A 16763-nucleotide genomic window follows, 5' to 3' on the forward strand; every position below is an offset into this window, starting at 1 on the left:
TTATTAATGTTGAGAAACTTTTTGCTGCTTACAACAGAAATCTTTTGTAACATAAATGTCTTTACTGTCACTTTTGATTAATTTAATACATCCTTGATGAACAAAAATACTAATTTCTGTTGAAATAAAAAGGTATCACGATTTCCAGAAAAATATGAAGCAGCACAACTGTTTTCAACATGGATAACAATCAGAAATGTTTCTTGAGCAGCAAATCAGGATATTACAATGGTTTCTGAAGATCATGTGACATTGAAGACTGGAGTAATGAAGCTGAAAATTCAGCTTTGATCACTGGAATAAATTACATTTTAACATTCACATAGAAAACAGTTATTTTACAATTTATATTTCACAATTTTACTGAATTTGAGCAAATAAATGCAGCAAAAAAAACGTAATTATTCAAAATTATTCATAATTATTATTATTTGGTTGGTAGTATACAGGAAAACCCTAAGTCAGATTGAATAGAAAATTGTGCACTTTCGTTTGGTGCCACTAATTGCGCAGAAATGATGCACTTAATAGTTATATTTGGTTCTGTGTAAAAAGGATTCAGTGGCTGCTGTAATTCACCTTGTGGTCTGACAGACACATGTCTTCATTGGGTTTGTTCAGCTCTTTGACCATCTCCAGCTCTAGCCGTCTGAGCTCCAGTTTGCGCTCCTTGTTCAGTCGTTTCTCATCTCGTTTCTCCTGTTTCAGTCGCTCTTTCTCCTGCGGAAACATTTATGAAGATTCGACAAACCTTGTGTGGCAATAAGACTGATCTACTCATTCATAGTCTCTATGACTGAATGGATGAAGGATCAGAGGAGGACAGACAAACTAAAGGAGAGATGAGGAGACTGAGAATATGAGGAGATGAAAGGAGGGAAAGAGAATGATGAAATGGATAAAAGGAGCTGTATAACACACCTCAGCTTTCTTCCTGGCCTCTATTGCCTTCATCAACATCACATGTTGCCGACGTCTCTCCCGCTCCTACAACAACAAACATCTGACTTCAGAGACAGAACGGAGAGAATGAAAGAAACAAAACTACACATGAAAGAACAAAAGAAGCGAACAAATGAGCAAATTAACAAACAATGAATTACAAAAATAAATAAAAAAACATCAAAATAAAACCATATGAAACCAAGAATAAACAAAATAATGAAAAAGTAAACAAACAAATAAAAGAAAAACCAAAAAATAAAAAATTTTATGTCTAGAGAACACGAAAATAAAACAAAAGAGAAAGCAAATACAAGAAAGAAAGAAAGAGAGAAATTAAAAAAAAATTATGAAAGAAAAAAAACTGAACAAAATATACAATAAATAAAAAGTCAAAAAAACGATTAAAAACAAACAATGAATGAAAGAAACGAGAAAGCAAAAAGAATGAAAAAATGAAAAAAGACAGAACAAATAGGAAAAACAAACAAAAAACAAGCAAAGCAAGAAAAAAGAAAAAGAAAATAGAAGACAGAATGAATACAAAAAATTAAAAAGACACAAGAAAAAACGAATTAAAATAAACTAAATAAGCAAAAAAATTTGCAGAACAAATAAAAGAAACAAAACGATGAAACAGAACAAAGAATGAAATAAAAAAAATGAGAATCAAACTATATTTTAGACAGAATAAAAGAAAGAACAAAAATCACAAAACATGCATTGTATACTGCAAAATGACAAAACTGCAGAAGCATGAAGATTTAGTGAAGCTTCAGCAGGTTAAGAGCTGAGAGTCTGCAGAACTACAACAGATCTGTTAACCAGCGCGGCTCAGTCCTCCACTTCCTAAACATCTGGACGAAGCGTGAGTTATTCCAGGGGTTACATATTAACCATCAGGTTTCTACGGGTCTTTAGTGCAGGACAGACAGGAGAAGACGAGGGAGACGTGAACGAGTCCACAGAAATCTCTAAACTTCTTCAGTATGACAATATATAAACACCATGCAAGAAACAACAGACTTTAAAACAAACAATGATCCAATTGGAAAACTGTTTCAGCTGCTGAGAGGCACTTTAAAGCTTTGTAGGAAATGATTTTATTGCCTGTTTTAAATCTAAAACAACATGTACACTTCAGGGGCTGGATGTTCTCAAAGATCACAAACACTAGAGGCCACGCAAATGAAAAACAAGCAAGAATCAGAATGAATGTTTATGATGTTGCGTTGAAGGCTTGATGATATGAAGCTGCGTGGACACAATCAAGTTTTCACCAACACATATGGAAATATTGTGACTGATATCTGTTAACAGATTCCAGCTCTGTTCCAAAACAGTGAGCTGCCTTTTAAGGGAGCACCCTAAATGAAACGAAACCCTCTACATCGCAATCAAATCCTGCATGTCAATAAACAAATGGCTCTCTAATTTGCTTATAAAATATCAATAAACACACAAATATCAGGTAAAATTAATTGAACTTTATAACTTAAAAAAAAATACTTTTCAGTATGGTATGCAGTCTTGTTAATGTGAATTAAAACCGTTAAAATAAATAAATCTAATGTTTTTAGTGGTTTGTTACATACATACATACATACATGCATACATACATACATACATACATACATGCATACATACATACATACGAAAAACTTAAATGAAAATTAGAAGTTGGAGTACTAAGAATTTCGAATAATAAATGAATAATATTTAAAAATAATAAAATAATAATAAAAAACAACAAATAATAAAAATGACAAATTCACGTACAATTACTAAAAACAAAATTAAAACTGGAAATAGAAAAATAAAAGCCAATTCAAAATATCAATAAATACTAAAATAGCATATAAATTATACTAAAACAACACTTATAATTTACTATAATTTCTCTCATTTTGTCTGCCATCTTTGATGGATTTTTCAATGTATTCTTCTTGCAGTGCATTATGGGATTGCTTTCTCTATAAACAATATACGTGATGCGGTCTTAGAATTTGGCCAGTAGATATCTTACAAGGAATATATTTTTCAGGAATATGATGCCTAAAAATGCTTCCCACATAGGCAGCTCACTAGGTTTCAGAAAAGAGCCCATTTCTGTCTCCTTCGGCAGGCAGATGAAAGCAGATGCAGGGCGTCATGCAGGAGAAATGCGAGCGCAGTCAAAGCAGTCAGAGGAAAACACCCAAATCACAAGCATTTTACAATGTGTTAGATGTAGAAAAGTAAACATACCCATACCATATCTAGTCTATGTCTCTCCAACTCCTGCCAGTGAGAGTTGGCAAAGGCAAGAACAAAAATGAGTAAAATAAATCAATGCATACAACCTTATTGAGCAACTCCCCAGTACAAGATTACCCACAATACATTTAGAGGAATAGCTGAGCCAAAAAAAAAGATAATTCTTACAATAATAATGACAGAATTCATTTTTGGCTAAACTATTTCTTTGAAGTAATCACAAAAAAGAATAAAAGCAGCAGAGATCTGAGGCATTATTCAGTGAAATACTGTTTGTGAAGGAGATTTGAAGACGTCTGCTCATACCTGGTGCTTCAGGATGATGGCCTGCTGTCTGCGCAGCTCCTTCTCCTTCAGACAAAGATAAAAATAAATTAAAACCTGCAAATATTCCCTTCTTTCTATTACTGAGATGGGAGAGAGAAAGAGATGCAGATGGAGGGATGTCATAAACAGATAGGATTTTCTCCATTTATTTCCGCGCTATATTGAAATGCCTGGGTTTTGATTGACAGGCGTATAGTCGAGGGGCACAAGAGTGTTAATGTAAAATGAGAAATGGAGTACCGCTGCCGTCTCAGGTCTCACTCAATCTCTCACAGAAACACAAGCAAATGGTTATAAAAATGTGCACTAGTCCAGTTTCTGTTTTTTTTTTGGTTTTATTAGGGCATATTTTTGCATCCTATAATGTTTCTAACCATATAAACACAATGTGTCATCAAATATTTCCCCTGAATTATTTAACCTGAATAATAGCTCAATTGTAATTTATTATTGTTGGTATCGGTCAAATCAAATCACTCACATGGTGTATTTCTGTCCCAATGTCTGACTTTACTCTTAGTGGGTGTTCTTAGTAAACACATGTAATATATAGCACGAAGAGACGGTGAATCAGACATTGAGATAAACGCTCATAGTAAATAATTCAGTAAATCAATAAATCGCAAAAAAAAAAAAAAAAAAAAAAAAAAGGCAACAAACAACAAACCTTAATTCGTTTTTCAGCTTCTAGTATTTTGGCATTGGCAGCCTCTTCTTTCTTTTTTCTTTTAGCCTGTTGGCATAAACATTTGACAGATAAATGAATACATTATTATAACATAACATAAAATATTTGACGCAAGTTATTTAACTTGCCCAGTAAATATTTGAATGCTTAGTACAGTATGAATTAAAGATGTGATAAACTTCTCTCTCAATACTTTTCAGACTTCTAATAATATTTGATAGACGGTCCATATTTATTTTTTTTATTAAAAGGGTGATTTTTTCCCCTCAAGTAGAGGAAACATCATTCAAACCAAACAGACATGGTAAAGAAGCAGATTTAAAATGTTTAATATAAGATGTAATATACAATTTTTAAAAAAAAGGGTTGATAACTAACACGGTAACTAACAGTGTCGATTTGAAATATGGTCGTAATACAAACTGTTTGTCTTCATATGTTAAAGATTAATATGGACACTTAAAGAGGAACATTTGTTCAATTTTAGTGTGATTGTCTGTGACTGAAGACAAAACGGTGTCATTCCAGGAGTGACATGGGTGTCTTTAGAGTCAGACACCCTTCTTTTTTAATTACTGCTATTTCCCACACTTCAAAATAATAGTAAGGGTCTTATTAAAAGTTTGCAGCTTTTCCATCACTTTCCGCTACATTTCAAATATTTTCTTAAATGAAACTTAGTTTTGCATGTTACTAATTTATCATTTATTATTGTACTATTTTCAAGTATTTAATTGTACTGTATTTAAGGTTTAACAAAGTAATATGAATATATATTTTTTTGATTCATGTATTTATTCTTTCATTCATTTATAAGCACCTCCAAAACTTCCCACACTTCAAAATAACAGTACAGTTATCAAAACGGATGACAAAGCTTGTAGAATTTCCATTACTTTTTAATTAAACTATAGCTGCATGTAGACAATTTTACACTTGTATTATAATTTATATTATTTTCACTGTAATTTCAATTCAACATACAAGTACCTCCAAAATCTGCCGAGCACGGAGTTCCTTCTCCAAACGGACCTGCTGGATTCTCTTGAACTTCTCCTGTGAAAGAAAGCAGGAATGAGAAAGAATGAGCTGCGGTCTGGGTTTTCAGTGATTACATGTTAAAGGATTGTTAGGCTGCATTAATTAGGTCAACCGGAACCAGGAACACTTCCCGAAACACCCAATGTACTTGTTACATCGTTAGAAGAATGGCATCTACACTAATATTAGTCTGTTTCTTTCTTATTCCGAGGTCACTGTAGCCACCAGATCCAGTCCGTATCCAGATCAGATGGTGGACCTAGAGATGACCTCTACAGCCCTGAACGTCAGCAGAGACCAGGACAACTAAATGAGCCCTAGAGACAGACCCCCAGTGAAGACCCTCTCTCCTAGATGGCCATCGGGACAAGACCACAGGAACCAGATGAGTCCTCTGCGCAATCTGACTCTGCTTTAGCCTAGATTTAAACTGCTGATTTTGTCTGGCCAGAGGAGAATGACACTATTTCGACACTATTTGCCCGTCTAAATACTGTAAAGCTGCTTTGACACAATTTGCATTGTTAAAAGCGCTATACAAACAATAGTGACTTGATTTGACATGTGAAGCAACAAGCATCTTATGCAAAAACCCATAAAAGGTAAAGGCTGATCTGAAGTGTCAAAAGCAGCAATGCATGCACAAACACAAACTACAGGTCAACAGGAAACGTCATGAGAAAACATGGACGTTTCTGACCTGCTGTTTCAGAATCTTCATCTGCTCCTTGTGTTTCCGCCGCTCTTCAGCTGCCATGATTGCTGAAAGTTCATAAGAAATGGTGAGCAGGTTTAGCAAGTGTATTGGAAATCAAAGACAAAATGAAACTCCAGCTCACCTTGCTGTCTCCTGGCCTCTTTAGCCGCTCGTGTCAGCGCCTGCTTCTCCAGCTTACGCATCAGCTTCATCTGAGCCGCCTGCCGCGCGATTTCTGACAGATAAACAAGAGATTTAGAGCTCATTTAATGTACAGCGAGTCCAACTACTGACAGGCTTTCTGCAAGTTTTATGAAGATACATTTAAGACCTTTTTAAAACCGATTAAAGAAAATTTCAGGAACAAATAGAAGTTCCACAAAGCCGTTTGCACCGCGCTCTTCTGTCACTCGGTCTTTTATTTTGGTGTCTATTAAAATGTCTATTAAATTACTTGGTATATGAAACCATGATCCGCACTCACAAAAGCAGTCTTCTTATTACATTTTATTATACATGTATCGCCAATAGGAGAAAAAAAAAAAAAAGTATAATAAAATGTAAAAAGACGACAGTCAGTGCGGATCATGGTTTCATATACTAAGGAACAAATAAAAGGCAATATTGACAATACATCAATATGATCTCTAAATGTAAATGTCTGAGGAGAAAACAACGTGTTGCATTAGCAGCACTTCAAAGTTTGAAAATACACCTATTTTTTTTTTTTTAAACCAACAAATAGTGTAACGAGAAAACGGAAATAACTTTTACTGTAGCTTCTAAACACACTGCTCAAAACTGATGTTCTTCCTCAGTATTTCTGTCTTGTTTTGTAGTGCAAATGTCTAACAATTCTTAAATCAAAATAAATGCAAGAGAAAGTTATCAAAAAGAAGTGAATTCATGATAAAAATGGACAAATATCTGCCAATGGGCTCACAAAAAAAATCAAGTTAGTTCAAAGGGGAAACAAGTTCATTCCCCATTGACAGATATTTACTCTCGGTTTAAGCATAAACTTAATTTTGTTCAATTTCCCCCCAAAAAACAAGACGTGTCTTTTTTGCAAGTAAATTTAAGGATGTTTAAAAATTTTGTTGTAAAACAAAACAAAAATACTGACAAATATATTCAATTACATTTTTTAATTATATTCAAATATTCAGTTATTTTTTTATTATAGTTTTGGCAATGCATGCAACATTTAACACCATGACTATCAATTTAAGACTCTTCATTTGTGAAAGAGCTAATTAATACTTTTTAAGACCTACAGAAACCTTGTATAGATAAGAAATGAAAACATCTAATGTGAAGATTCTTCCAAAAAAAAAAAAAAAAAAAAAAAAAAAAATAAAACACTCTAAAATCTTCATTCCAATTTGTAATGTTTTAGTTTCACATCTTTGCTAAAACAGATAAGATAATTTGTGCATTTGTGTCTTGTTTTGGTACCCTGGGCCTCCAGTCTGCGCAGTAGTTTGGCCTCAGAGCTGCTGACAGCATCAGCTTCACTCTCGTCAGGCGCTCTGCTTTTCCTGGGAGAGCCAGCGGGGTCAAGATTCTTGAGACGACCCCGACGACCTTCCATCGCTAAGATACGAGGAACGACTTCCTCTTCCTTCAGTAAACACCACTGTAACCCCTGAAGAAGACAACAACAGTGTTTAGAGAATAAATTATTTTTCACAAAAAGTTAAATAATAATAATAATAATAATAATAATAATAATAATTATCATTATTATTATTATTATTAGTAGTAGTAGTAGTAGTAGTAGTAGTAGTAGTAATATTAATGATAGTTTATAATAATATAAAAAATTATTTGTTATTGTTGCTTGAATGGGTTTTTATTACATAATTTAATATTTAAACAAAACACACTAACACCATTGTTTAGTAAATAAATATTAATCTTAGTAAAAACAAAATTCGTATTATTATCACTAGTAGTAGGACGGTAGCAGTAACAGCATAATAATAACAATAATAATAATAATAATAATATCTAAAATTATTTGTTATTGTTGCTTCAATGGGTTATTTTATTAAATAATTTAATATTTAAATTTAATCAAAACACACTAACACTGCACAACAACATTTTTGTAAATAAATAATATTAATTTTAGTAAAACAAAATAATATTATTATTATATTTTTTATATTATGATTATTTTTATTATATTATCATTAGTAGTAGTAGTAGTAACAGCAACATAATATCTAAAATTATCATCATCATCATTATTATTATTATAATTATAATTATATAATTTAATATTTTAACTTCACTTGAATAAGAGACCAATACAACTGAAGAAATTACCTGCGGTCCATCTCTGGCTTCATAGAAGTCACCAATCTTTATTTTAGCACTGAAGCTAAAATGATCACGTGTAATGTTGCTTATCCCGTTTCTGGTCAGATACTGTGAGGAGTGAGTGTGTAAGATCAACAGAACGGAGGCAGTATCAAGTCATTAAATAGCAACAAGTTTTAAAGTGATCATCTCTTGCCTTGACGACATCAGGATACTGTCTGAGCTTTCTGCCGCATGGAGCGTAATACGCCACCTCTCCGCGCAAACGCCCAGACATGTTCGTGATGCGCGTCTCCCTCTGCCATCTGACAACAGAAAGAGTTTATTTCATTTCATTTCATGCTGAAGACTCAAAGTGAATTCAGGTATAAATGAGACAACTAAGTAAGCCATCTGTAGGCTGAGTTCCACTAAAACTGGCCAAGTTTGTCCAACCATTCTTTATTTTTTCTATTCCAAAAGACATTTAGCTTTAAATGCCACTGTCCATCACTGTTTTCAACACAGTTAAACAAATGAGGGTGTTTTATTAGTTGCATTTAGTCAAATCAAGTCACATTCAGTTCAGTGTTTATTCAGTTATTATTCAGCTCAAGTCAGTTCAGCGTAGATTCAATTCAGCTCAAGTTTGTTCACATGAATATACTACTAAATATCAAGTGTATTTTAATATCTTTTAGTGTCTTTTAGCATAAATTTTGCATTTCAAATATTACATTTAATCTTTAAAATTTAAATATCATATTGTAATGATATGATACTCTACTCACTACTTCACCTTTATTCAGTCCTGTTGTATGTACTTCATATGTATACTTGCATTACTGATGCAATAACAAACCTCTGTGCTTAAGGGGGCGATAGAGTGTCCTTCAAATGTCTGTTTCATTAAACCAGATGCATTTTTGTTAATAGAAGCTAATAACATGCAGACTATTACTAACTTTCTCAAAGATTCTCTTCAAACTGTAGAAGACTTTATAGTGCACTGCTCTGACATACAGTTGCATAGTTAGAAGAAAATGTGTATGCTCTGGGCCTAAAAGGATATTAAAATGCATGCAAATGTTTGATATCACCAAAAAAAAAAGAAAAAGAAAATAAGAGTTCATGTAACATGAAATGGCTGGAAAGTTCAGACTTACCCATATTCTAGAGGTTTCCGCAGTGCACATTCATCTGTGACTCTTCTCCTTTTCCCTAGAAACATAGCAGATACGGCAAATATATAAACACAAGAAACATACACTTGCTGTTTTAGTAGAAATGGTCTGGTCAACTGATATGGATGTTTTATGGCCGATATATATGATACCACATTATTTAATTTAAAGATAGTAGTAGTAGTAGTAGTAGTAGTAGTAGTAGTATATTTATTTAATGCCATGTCAGCATCTTAGGCTATTTTCATGGCAAAAACAATTAAAAAAATACAAGTATAACAAATCCAATTTAAATATAGTAAAAACACATGCATAACAACTGCTGAAATACCTGGGGGTGTGGCCACACTGTAAGACGACAAACCTGTACTGTGATTGGCCGAATTCCCAGAGCTGGTCACAATGGCTGTGGCAGGTGTTTTATGAACCTGTAGATTGAGAGGGGCGGGGCTAGTGCTGTGGGAGGAGTCAAGTATAGACGCTGAGGATTTGGTGAGTTTGAGTGGCGTTCTGTCCACTTCTGAATCCGTGTCCATCTCGTCATCTTTACCATCATCAGAATCAGTGTCTAAATTGCTGTCAGAGTCTGCAGGAGAAAAAAATATGAGTGTGTTTGCGCTCATGTATGAATGTGAAAAATACACATTATGCGGCATATGATTTTCTACTTATTTAGGATAATGAACATGCATGCAAGTTTCGACACTCTGATGTGTTGCAAAATGTGTGATGATTAAATATCATGATTAAAGGCAGCTGGACAAAAAAAAAAAAAAAAAAAATATTTTGATGTTTATGTTACAGTATGTCTACTTAACATTTACATTATACATACATTTACACACACACACACACACACACACATATATACACATACATACATACATACATACACAAACATACATACACATATATACATACACAATTAAAATACTTTTTGTAAGTTGAAATAAAATACAAAATGAAATACAAATTTAAATGCTTTTTAAAGAAGTAAACTTATTTTATTTGAGCTAGTTGCCAAGGCAACATTTATCATTTTTGTTTAGTTTAACTGGTAAAATAACTACAACTAAATAAACTAAACCTAATAAATAAAATAAAAATACTGAGCAGACATGTTTAAAATAATAACAATAAATGTCAATCAAAAAATTACAAAAGCTTTAAATTTAATCCTAAGGTAAATCCTACATTTACCTTTTAAATGTAATAATGTATTAGTAAATGTTAACATTAACTAGATTTAATACATGCTAGTATTTTTCAATATTAGTTCATGGTAATTATTGTAGTTAACTAATGTTAAATAATATTTGATCTGAATGATTACATCATGCTGACCTGAGAGACTGTCATTTGAAGCGTCATTTTCATCCTCGTCCTCCATTAATGAGTCCTCAGAGTCTTTACTGTCAGGGAGCTCAGACTCCGCCCCCCTGTAGAGCTCCACCAATGACGGTCTCTCTGTCTTCAGCGTCCTCTGCCCGGTTTGACTGGCCTTCCCTCGGCCTGCTCGGGGAGTCAGACCGGGCGAGATAGAGGTGCGGCCCGTGGTGGTGAGGTTAATGGGAGTGTTAAACGCGGGGCTGGTGGCAGCCAGCAGCGGTTTACCAGGGGTGTGTGTGCTCTGGGAGCGAGGTTTGGTGATGAGGGCCAGAGGAGCGTCCTGCAGCGCACCGGGATGGTGGTTCTCAGTGGGAAGTGAAGGGAGGAACGGACTGCTGAACGGAAGTTTCTGGCTGCTCTGTGATTCCTGTGCACCTCTCAACGCTGGAGGAAAGGCCTGAGGTAGAGATGACTGACGGGACAGAGATATTGCTATTACTTCATCTGTCATTCATTGTGATTCATTGACTCATTGAAATGAATGCTGCCTCTTCATATGCACAAATATGCAACTAATATATTCAAAACAGAATTTAGAATTGATTGTTTTTATTGTAATGCAGAAGATTCTTTATGATGAAAACAGTCAAACTGAGAACTGAATTATGCACGATATACACTACTGATCAAATGTGGCGTTGGTAACATTTTATGTTTTTGAAAGAAGTGCGCAACAAAGCTGCATTTATCGGATGTTAAAAATACAGCAAAACAGTAATAATGTGAAATAATATTACAATTCAAAATAAGTGTTCTCTATTTCAATATAAATTCAAATGTAATTTATTTCTCTGATGCAAAGCTGAATTTTCAGCATCATTACTCCAATGACATGGGGGAAAGTGATTAATGACAAAATTTTCATTTTGGGGTGGAGTATACCTTTAAATTGTAATAATTTTTCACAATTTGTAATGTTTTTACTTTTTTAATTTTGGGTCAAATAAATGCTGCCTGCCTTGCAGGAACAGAAGAGACTTCTTTCAAAAACATTTTAAAAAATCGTACCGATCCCAAACTTTTGAACTGTAGTTTAGTTTCGAAAACGAATATCTTCCCCAACACTGATCAGCAAATATCATGTGCGCATGCATGCATGCTTCAGAGAAAGTCACCTGTTTGAGTTTGCTGAAGTTGTTAATGGTGAGCAGGGTCTCGTCGAGGTAATTCTTGCTCGTCTTCAGACGGTCTGACTGCAGTGGAGTGGATTTGGAGGAGGGCGGTGTGGGAGAGGAAGACAGAGACAGAGGCTTGGGTGACGGGGTGAGGGAAGGTGGTTTTGGAGAGGATGAGTGGGAGACGGGCAGGTCTTTAGGAGACGGTGCATCTCTGTCCCTGCGCCGCTGCGTGACTAGTGCAAGAGGTTTTGCGCTGGATGCTAGACCTGTGGTCTGGATGACACTGGCGTGTTTGCTGGGCTCCTCTGTCGGCCTGAAGGACTGGATGTGCAATGGCAGCTGGGACAAAAGCAAACCCTGGACATCCAGCTTATCCTGCCCTACAGTGTGATGGCTCTTCTTCCTGTCTGTGTGCATTTCCTCCTGGGTAAGCAGAATTACAAATTATGTCTAACATAAAATAATGTAACAGCTTTGTTCAACACAGTTTTTTAAATATTTAAATGTTGCATTACAAAATTTGTAATCTTTTCATTATTATTATTTGTTTGTTTTTATATTTTAGTAGTAGTAGTAGTAGTAGTAGTAGTAGTAGTAATAATAATAATAATAATAAGTTTCACAATAACATTTTAAAAAATAATATCCACCCAATCAAAGGCTACATTTAGAATAGCATACTACCATATTTTCTATGATATAAAAGGTTAAAATGGTATAAACATTAAAAAAGTTGTTTTAAAAAAAAAAAGTACAGAGATTACATTTTTAATCTCTTGGCACTTGTGTTGTTAACTAGATTTTAAAAGATTACAAATTTTTCATCTGTGTTCATACTAGTGCTGTCAAAAGATTAAAATCGCATCCAAAATAAATGTTTTTGTTTACATAATATATATATATATATATATATATATATATATATATATATATATATATATATATATATATATATATATATATATATATATATATATATATATATATATATATATATATATATATATATATATATATATATATATATAAATATAAATGTGTGTGTATATTGCATATGTTTATTATGTATATATAAATACAATATATACACATGCATGTATATATTTAAGAGACACATACCTTACGAATACCTTTCTGATCTTTTCTGCACTTTTCTGAGTCCACACTATCATCACTCTGATCATCATCATCATCATCATCGTCGTCATCGTCAACATCCTCCAGGTCGTCTGAGTCAGAGCTGCTAAGAGCATCGCTCGAGCTGTCAGAGCTGGATGCTGATTGGCTGTCGCTGTTGATGGAGACGTCTGGAACTTTGCTACACGGCTTCTGTCAGGAAGAGCAATGTCAGTCGACAGCAGCAGCCGCTTTGTTTACACAAACAACCCCTTCCTGCCACCCATCCAGCTGACATGACAGACTAAAAATAGTCCCAAAAAAAGGTGGATGATATTTTCTAACACAAAGTGTCAACAGCAGCATTTATAACGCATACTGATATGAATGCTGCATATATCTGGAAAACATTAAACACCTTTCAATGCTTTGCTTATTTACTATACACAAGTCAACTACTTAACTGACTCACATTTGAGTTTCACTAGAAAATAACAACATGCGGGTTTACTATAACGACTAAATGTCATGTTTAATGAAATTTCTAAGAGCAAGAGTCTTTACCTCATCTTTTGTTGTGTGTCTAGTTTTCTCCTCTAGCTGGTTTAGTGCTGGTTTTGGGCTGGTTTTCAGGCTCTTGGTCTGATCTGGAGGGATGAGGACTGGAGAGGGTGTGGAGGAGGCTGAGCTTGATTTCGCCTTTCCATTGATGGAGCCATTCAGCCCTGCTTCATCAAGTATGAAACAAACACATCTTTAGTTACAGCCCGACTCTGTACTGTAAATGTGAATAAACTGAAAATGAATGAGCGAGTCATTTTTGTTTACAAAACAAGTAGACAAGCAAGGAAACTCACTAGGTTTTAAACTTTAGGATCATTTTCCAAATCATTTAAAAACAGTGAATGTGAGATGCCTGTGAAATCAGTGAGGATTGTTTTCATCACAAGTACAGTAGAGGTGTAAATAGATACCATTTATATGTAATAGATAAAATAAAATCTCAAATGTGTTTATTAACATGTCGAAGTGACAGTGTGAGGTAAACACTGTAAACAACATCAGCAGGCTGTTCCAGTCCTGAGGCTAGACACTGTTTCACGGTAAATATCTGAACGCAGACGCACTCGTCATACACTGCGAAATGTAATAAATATATAGTAATATATACATATATCATAATAATATAATATGTAGAAATTATGTTTCACAATTTTTTTATGTTTTTAATGAAGTCTCTTATGCATTTATGCGATCAAAAATACAGTAAAATCAGTAATATTGCAAAACCGAATTTTCAGCATCATTACTCCAGTCTTCAGTGTCACATGATCCTTCAGAAATAATTTAATATACTGATTTGCTGCTAAAGAAACATTTCAATAATTATACATTTTGAAAACAGTCGTGCTGCTTCTTATTTTTGTGGATATGCTCTATTTTGCTCCTCAATTATTGATGCTCAGTTATTAAAAATGGTTATTATCAATGTAAAAATTTTTAATATATACAGTATATATACATAATATTTAAAATTATACAATTGACTTTTATTTAAATCCAGATACATTAAAGGTAGCACAACAAATACTCCCATGATGTAAGAACATTAAAAATGTAAATGTTATTTAAATGTGTCACTTTATAGGAATAAGAATTATATATTTTTTTGAATTGCAGTAACAATAATTTGGGGGTAAATTTTCACAAAATAATGTGTGCTTAATTTTCTGGAAAAAAAGAATGCATAATAACTTCATTGATTTTATTTGAAGTACTAAATTCAGAGGTTGGTTTTCCCCACACCAGAATATATCTCAATAAAAGAGTAGCGTTCTGCTGTATTTTAGTGGAATAAGTCATTTTCCAGACATTTATTAAATCACAGTTTTTACATTATTTTCATAGATACTTGTCTGTTAAGTGAAATATGAGTATATTTATGATCGATATTTTAAAAGAATAAAAGCAATCTTCCTCAGTATTTGGGTCAAATGCTATTTATATTATTATAATATGGATCAGTCTTCATGTTTGGAGCACAAAGATGTCTAAATATGCTGTCTGTGTAAACAGCTCACTACCTTTAGGAATAAAAAATACACGCAGAGCATATGAGAGGTAATGTAGCACCTTTCACCAGAGCGCGTCTGGCTGCATGGGACTGAAGGAGGGTTTGCTCTTGGTTCAGGGCTGGTGCGCTGAATAATGCCGGCAGACCCAGAAGATGAGGGAAAAAGGCCGCCGACCCTTGACCCTGAGCATCTGCAAAACGCCACCAATCTGTGGAAACAGATCAAATTTAAAGGGATAGTTCAGCCAGAAATAAAAACTGTGTCACTGTTTACTCGCCCTCATCTCATTACAAACCTGTATGAGTTTCTTTCATCTTTTGAGAACAAAGAAGATATTTTGAAGAATGTGGGCAACCAAAGATATAACACGTATACAATTTCATATAGAGAGCTATGCTAAAAAGGTATTTTAAAGGATATTTACATGAAAAATAAAGAGACATGCAACACATTGCATAATGTTAAAACCAAAAAGTGCTATTTCTGCATATTGTTCTCTCCTTATTAAAAACACAGGACATCAAAATCAATTTCACCTTTGCTTGAAGTGTCCATAAACAGCACAAAAACCTATTTAATTTATCCTCAACTGTGCCATAACCACAACCAAACTAGCTCATAAATCCTCAGCGAGCAAACAAATCTATACAAACAGTCAGTGAGTGATGCTAAATGATCCAGAGCTAGAGAAAATCCATCTTGTGATTACAGGCGTCTGCATTCATACCAACTCCTCAGATCTCCTAACAGCAGCGCTTTACTCCATCCACTCTCATTTCAGTCCCTCATTACAAACGCACTAAAGATGGTAAATCTAAAACAGACATCACACACCATTTTCTCCAATAGCTGGCTCACACATGGCTTACAGATCCGTCTGAAAACACTCGGTTCTGTAAACAACCACTTTATGACAAATAGTAAAGCATGTCCTACATCATATGAAAACAAGAAACAACCTCAAAAGCATCACTTTAGGTTGATTCGACAGTTTCAGTGTCTGATTGTCCTTCAGGACGAGGGCTGAGATTTGCGCAATCCCCATCTCTTTTACAGCAACAATCTTGTTCAGAAAAGAATCATTGTGTGTCATGAAGTGTGTAAGTCTGTGAGGGGCTGAAGACGCTGCAGGAGGTTAAAGCAGAGCTCTGACCCGAAGCATTCAGGTCTTTATAAATGTCACGGCCTCAGCGTGGACCGCAGGACTGATGGAAAGCACTATAAAGGTGATACATGCTGCTTATGTGCCCACAAAAACATGTCCAGGTCACATTTCAACCCCCCTCCTAAAAAAAAATAAATAAAGAACACACTGTGATATTATTTTATGTTTTCCCTGCATTTTCTTTACTTTAACGGATCCAGATGTTTCACTGCTGAGATATTGCAACTGCCAATATTCTCAATGGTGTGTATATGTATGTATGTATGTATGTATGTATGTATGTATGTATGTATGTATGTATATATCTCTCCACACACACACATACATATAAATACACACATACACACACACACTTACTATTAGCAATAAATTATGAATACTACAAATTACCCTAAGCCAAACCCTAATCCAATCCTAACCATATAAGCACACGTAGTTAATTATTATTAATATTATTA

General features: G+C 34.1%; 1 protein-coding gene across 7 annotated transcripts in view; it reads right to left on the reverse strand.

Moving 5' to 3' along the window:
• LOC131547007 (bromodomain adjacent to zinc finger domain protein 2B) overlaps window positions 1–16763 on the reverse strand; it is a 95253-nt gene that overhangs the window by 18276 nt on the left and 60214 nt on the right. For 2 of the 7 annotated variants that reach the window (XM_058787220.1, XM_058787214.1), the window contains exons 5-22: window positions 15199–15348; window positions 13630–13793; window positions 13069–13278; window positions 11947–12372; window positions 10787–11243; window positions 9774–10028; window positions 9425–9479; window positions 8476–8584; window positions 8286–8387; window positions 7410–7599; window positions 6094–6186; window positions 5955–6016; window positions 5204–5269; window positions 4193–4258; window positions 3505–3549; window positions 3196–3222; window positions 922–987; window positions 580–720 (exon numbers count right to left, since the gene is read on the reverse strand). In XM_058787220.1, the coding sequence (XP_058643203.1) occupies window positions 580–720; window positions 922–987; window positions 3196–3222; window positions 3505–3549; window positions 4193–4258; window positions 5204–5269; window positions 5955–6016; window positions 6094–6186; window positions 7410–7599; window positions 8286–8387; window positions 8476–8584; window positions 9425–9479; window positions 9774–10028; window positions 10787–11243; window positions 11947–12372; window positions 13069–13278; window positions 13630–13793; window positions 15199–15348 (2684 nt within the window). The remainder of the gene's footprint in view (window positions 1–579; window positions 721–921; window positions 988–3195; window positions 3223–3504; window positions 3550–4192; window positions 4259–5203; window positions 5270–5954; window positions 6017–6093; window positions 6187–7409; window positions 7600–8285; window positions 8388–8475; window positions 8585–9424; window positions 9480–9773; window positions 10029–10786; window positions 11244–11946; window positions 12373–13068; window positions 13279–13629; window positions 13794–15198; window positions 15349–16763) is intronic. The other 5 variants (XM_058787218.1, XM_058787221.1, XM_058787215.1 and 2 more) reach the window with 4 other exon arrangements.

Source organism: Onychostoma macrolepis, chromosome 09 (assembly GCF_012432095.1).
Source record: "Onychostoma macrolepis isolate SWU-2019 chromosome 09, ASM1243209v1, whole genome shotgun sequence".
Lineage (NCBI taxonomy): Eukaryota > Metazoa > Chordata > Actinopteri > Cypriniformes > Cyprinidae > Onychostoma > Onychostoma macrolepis.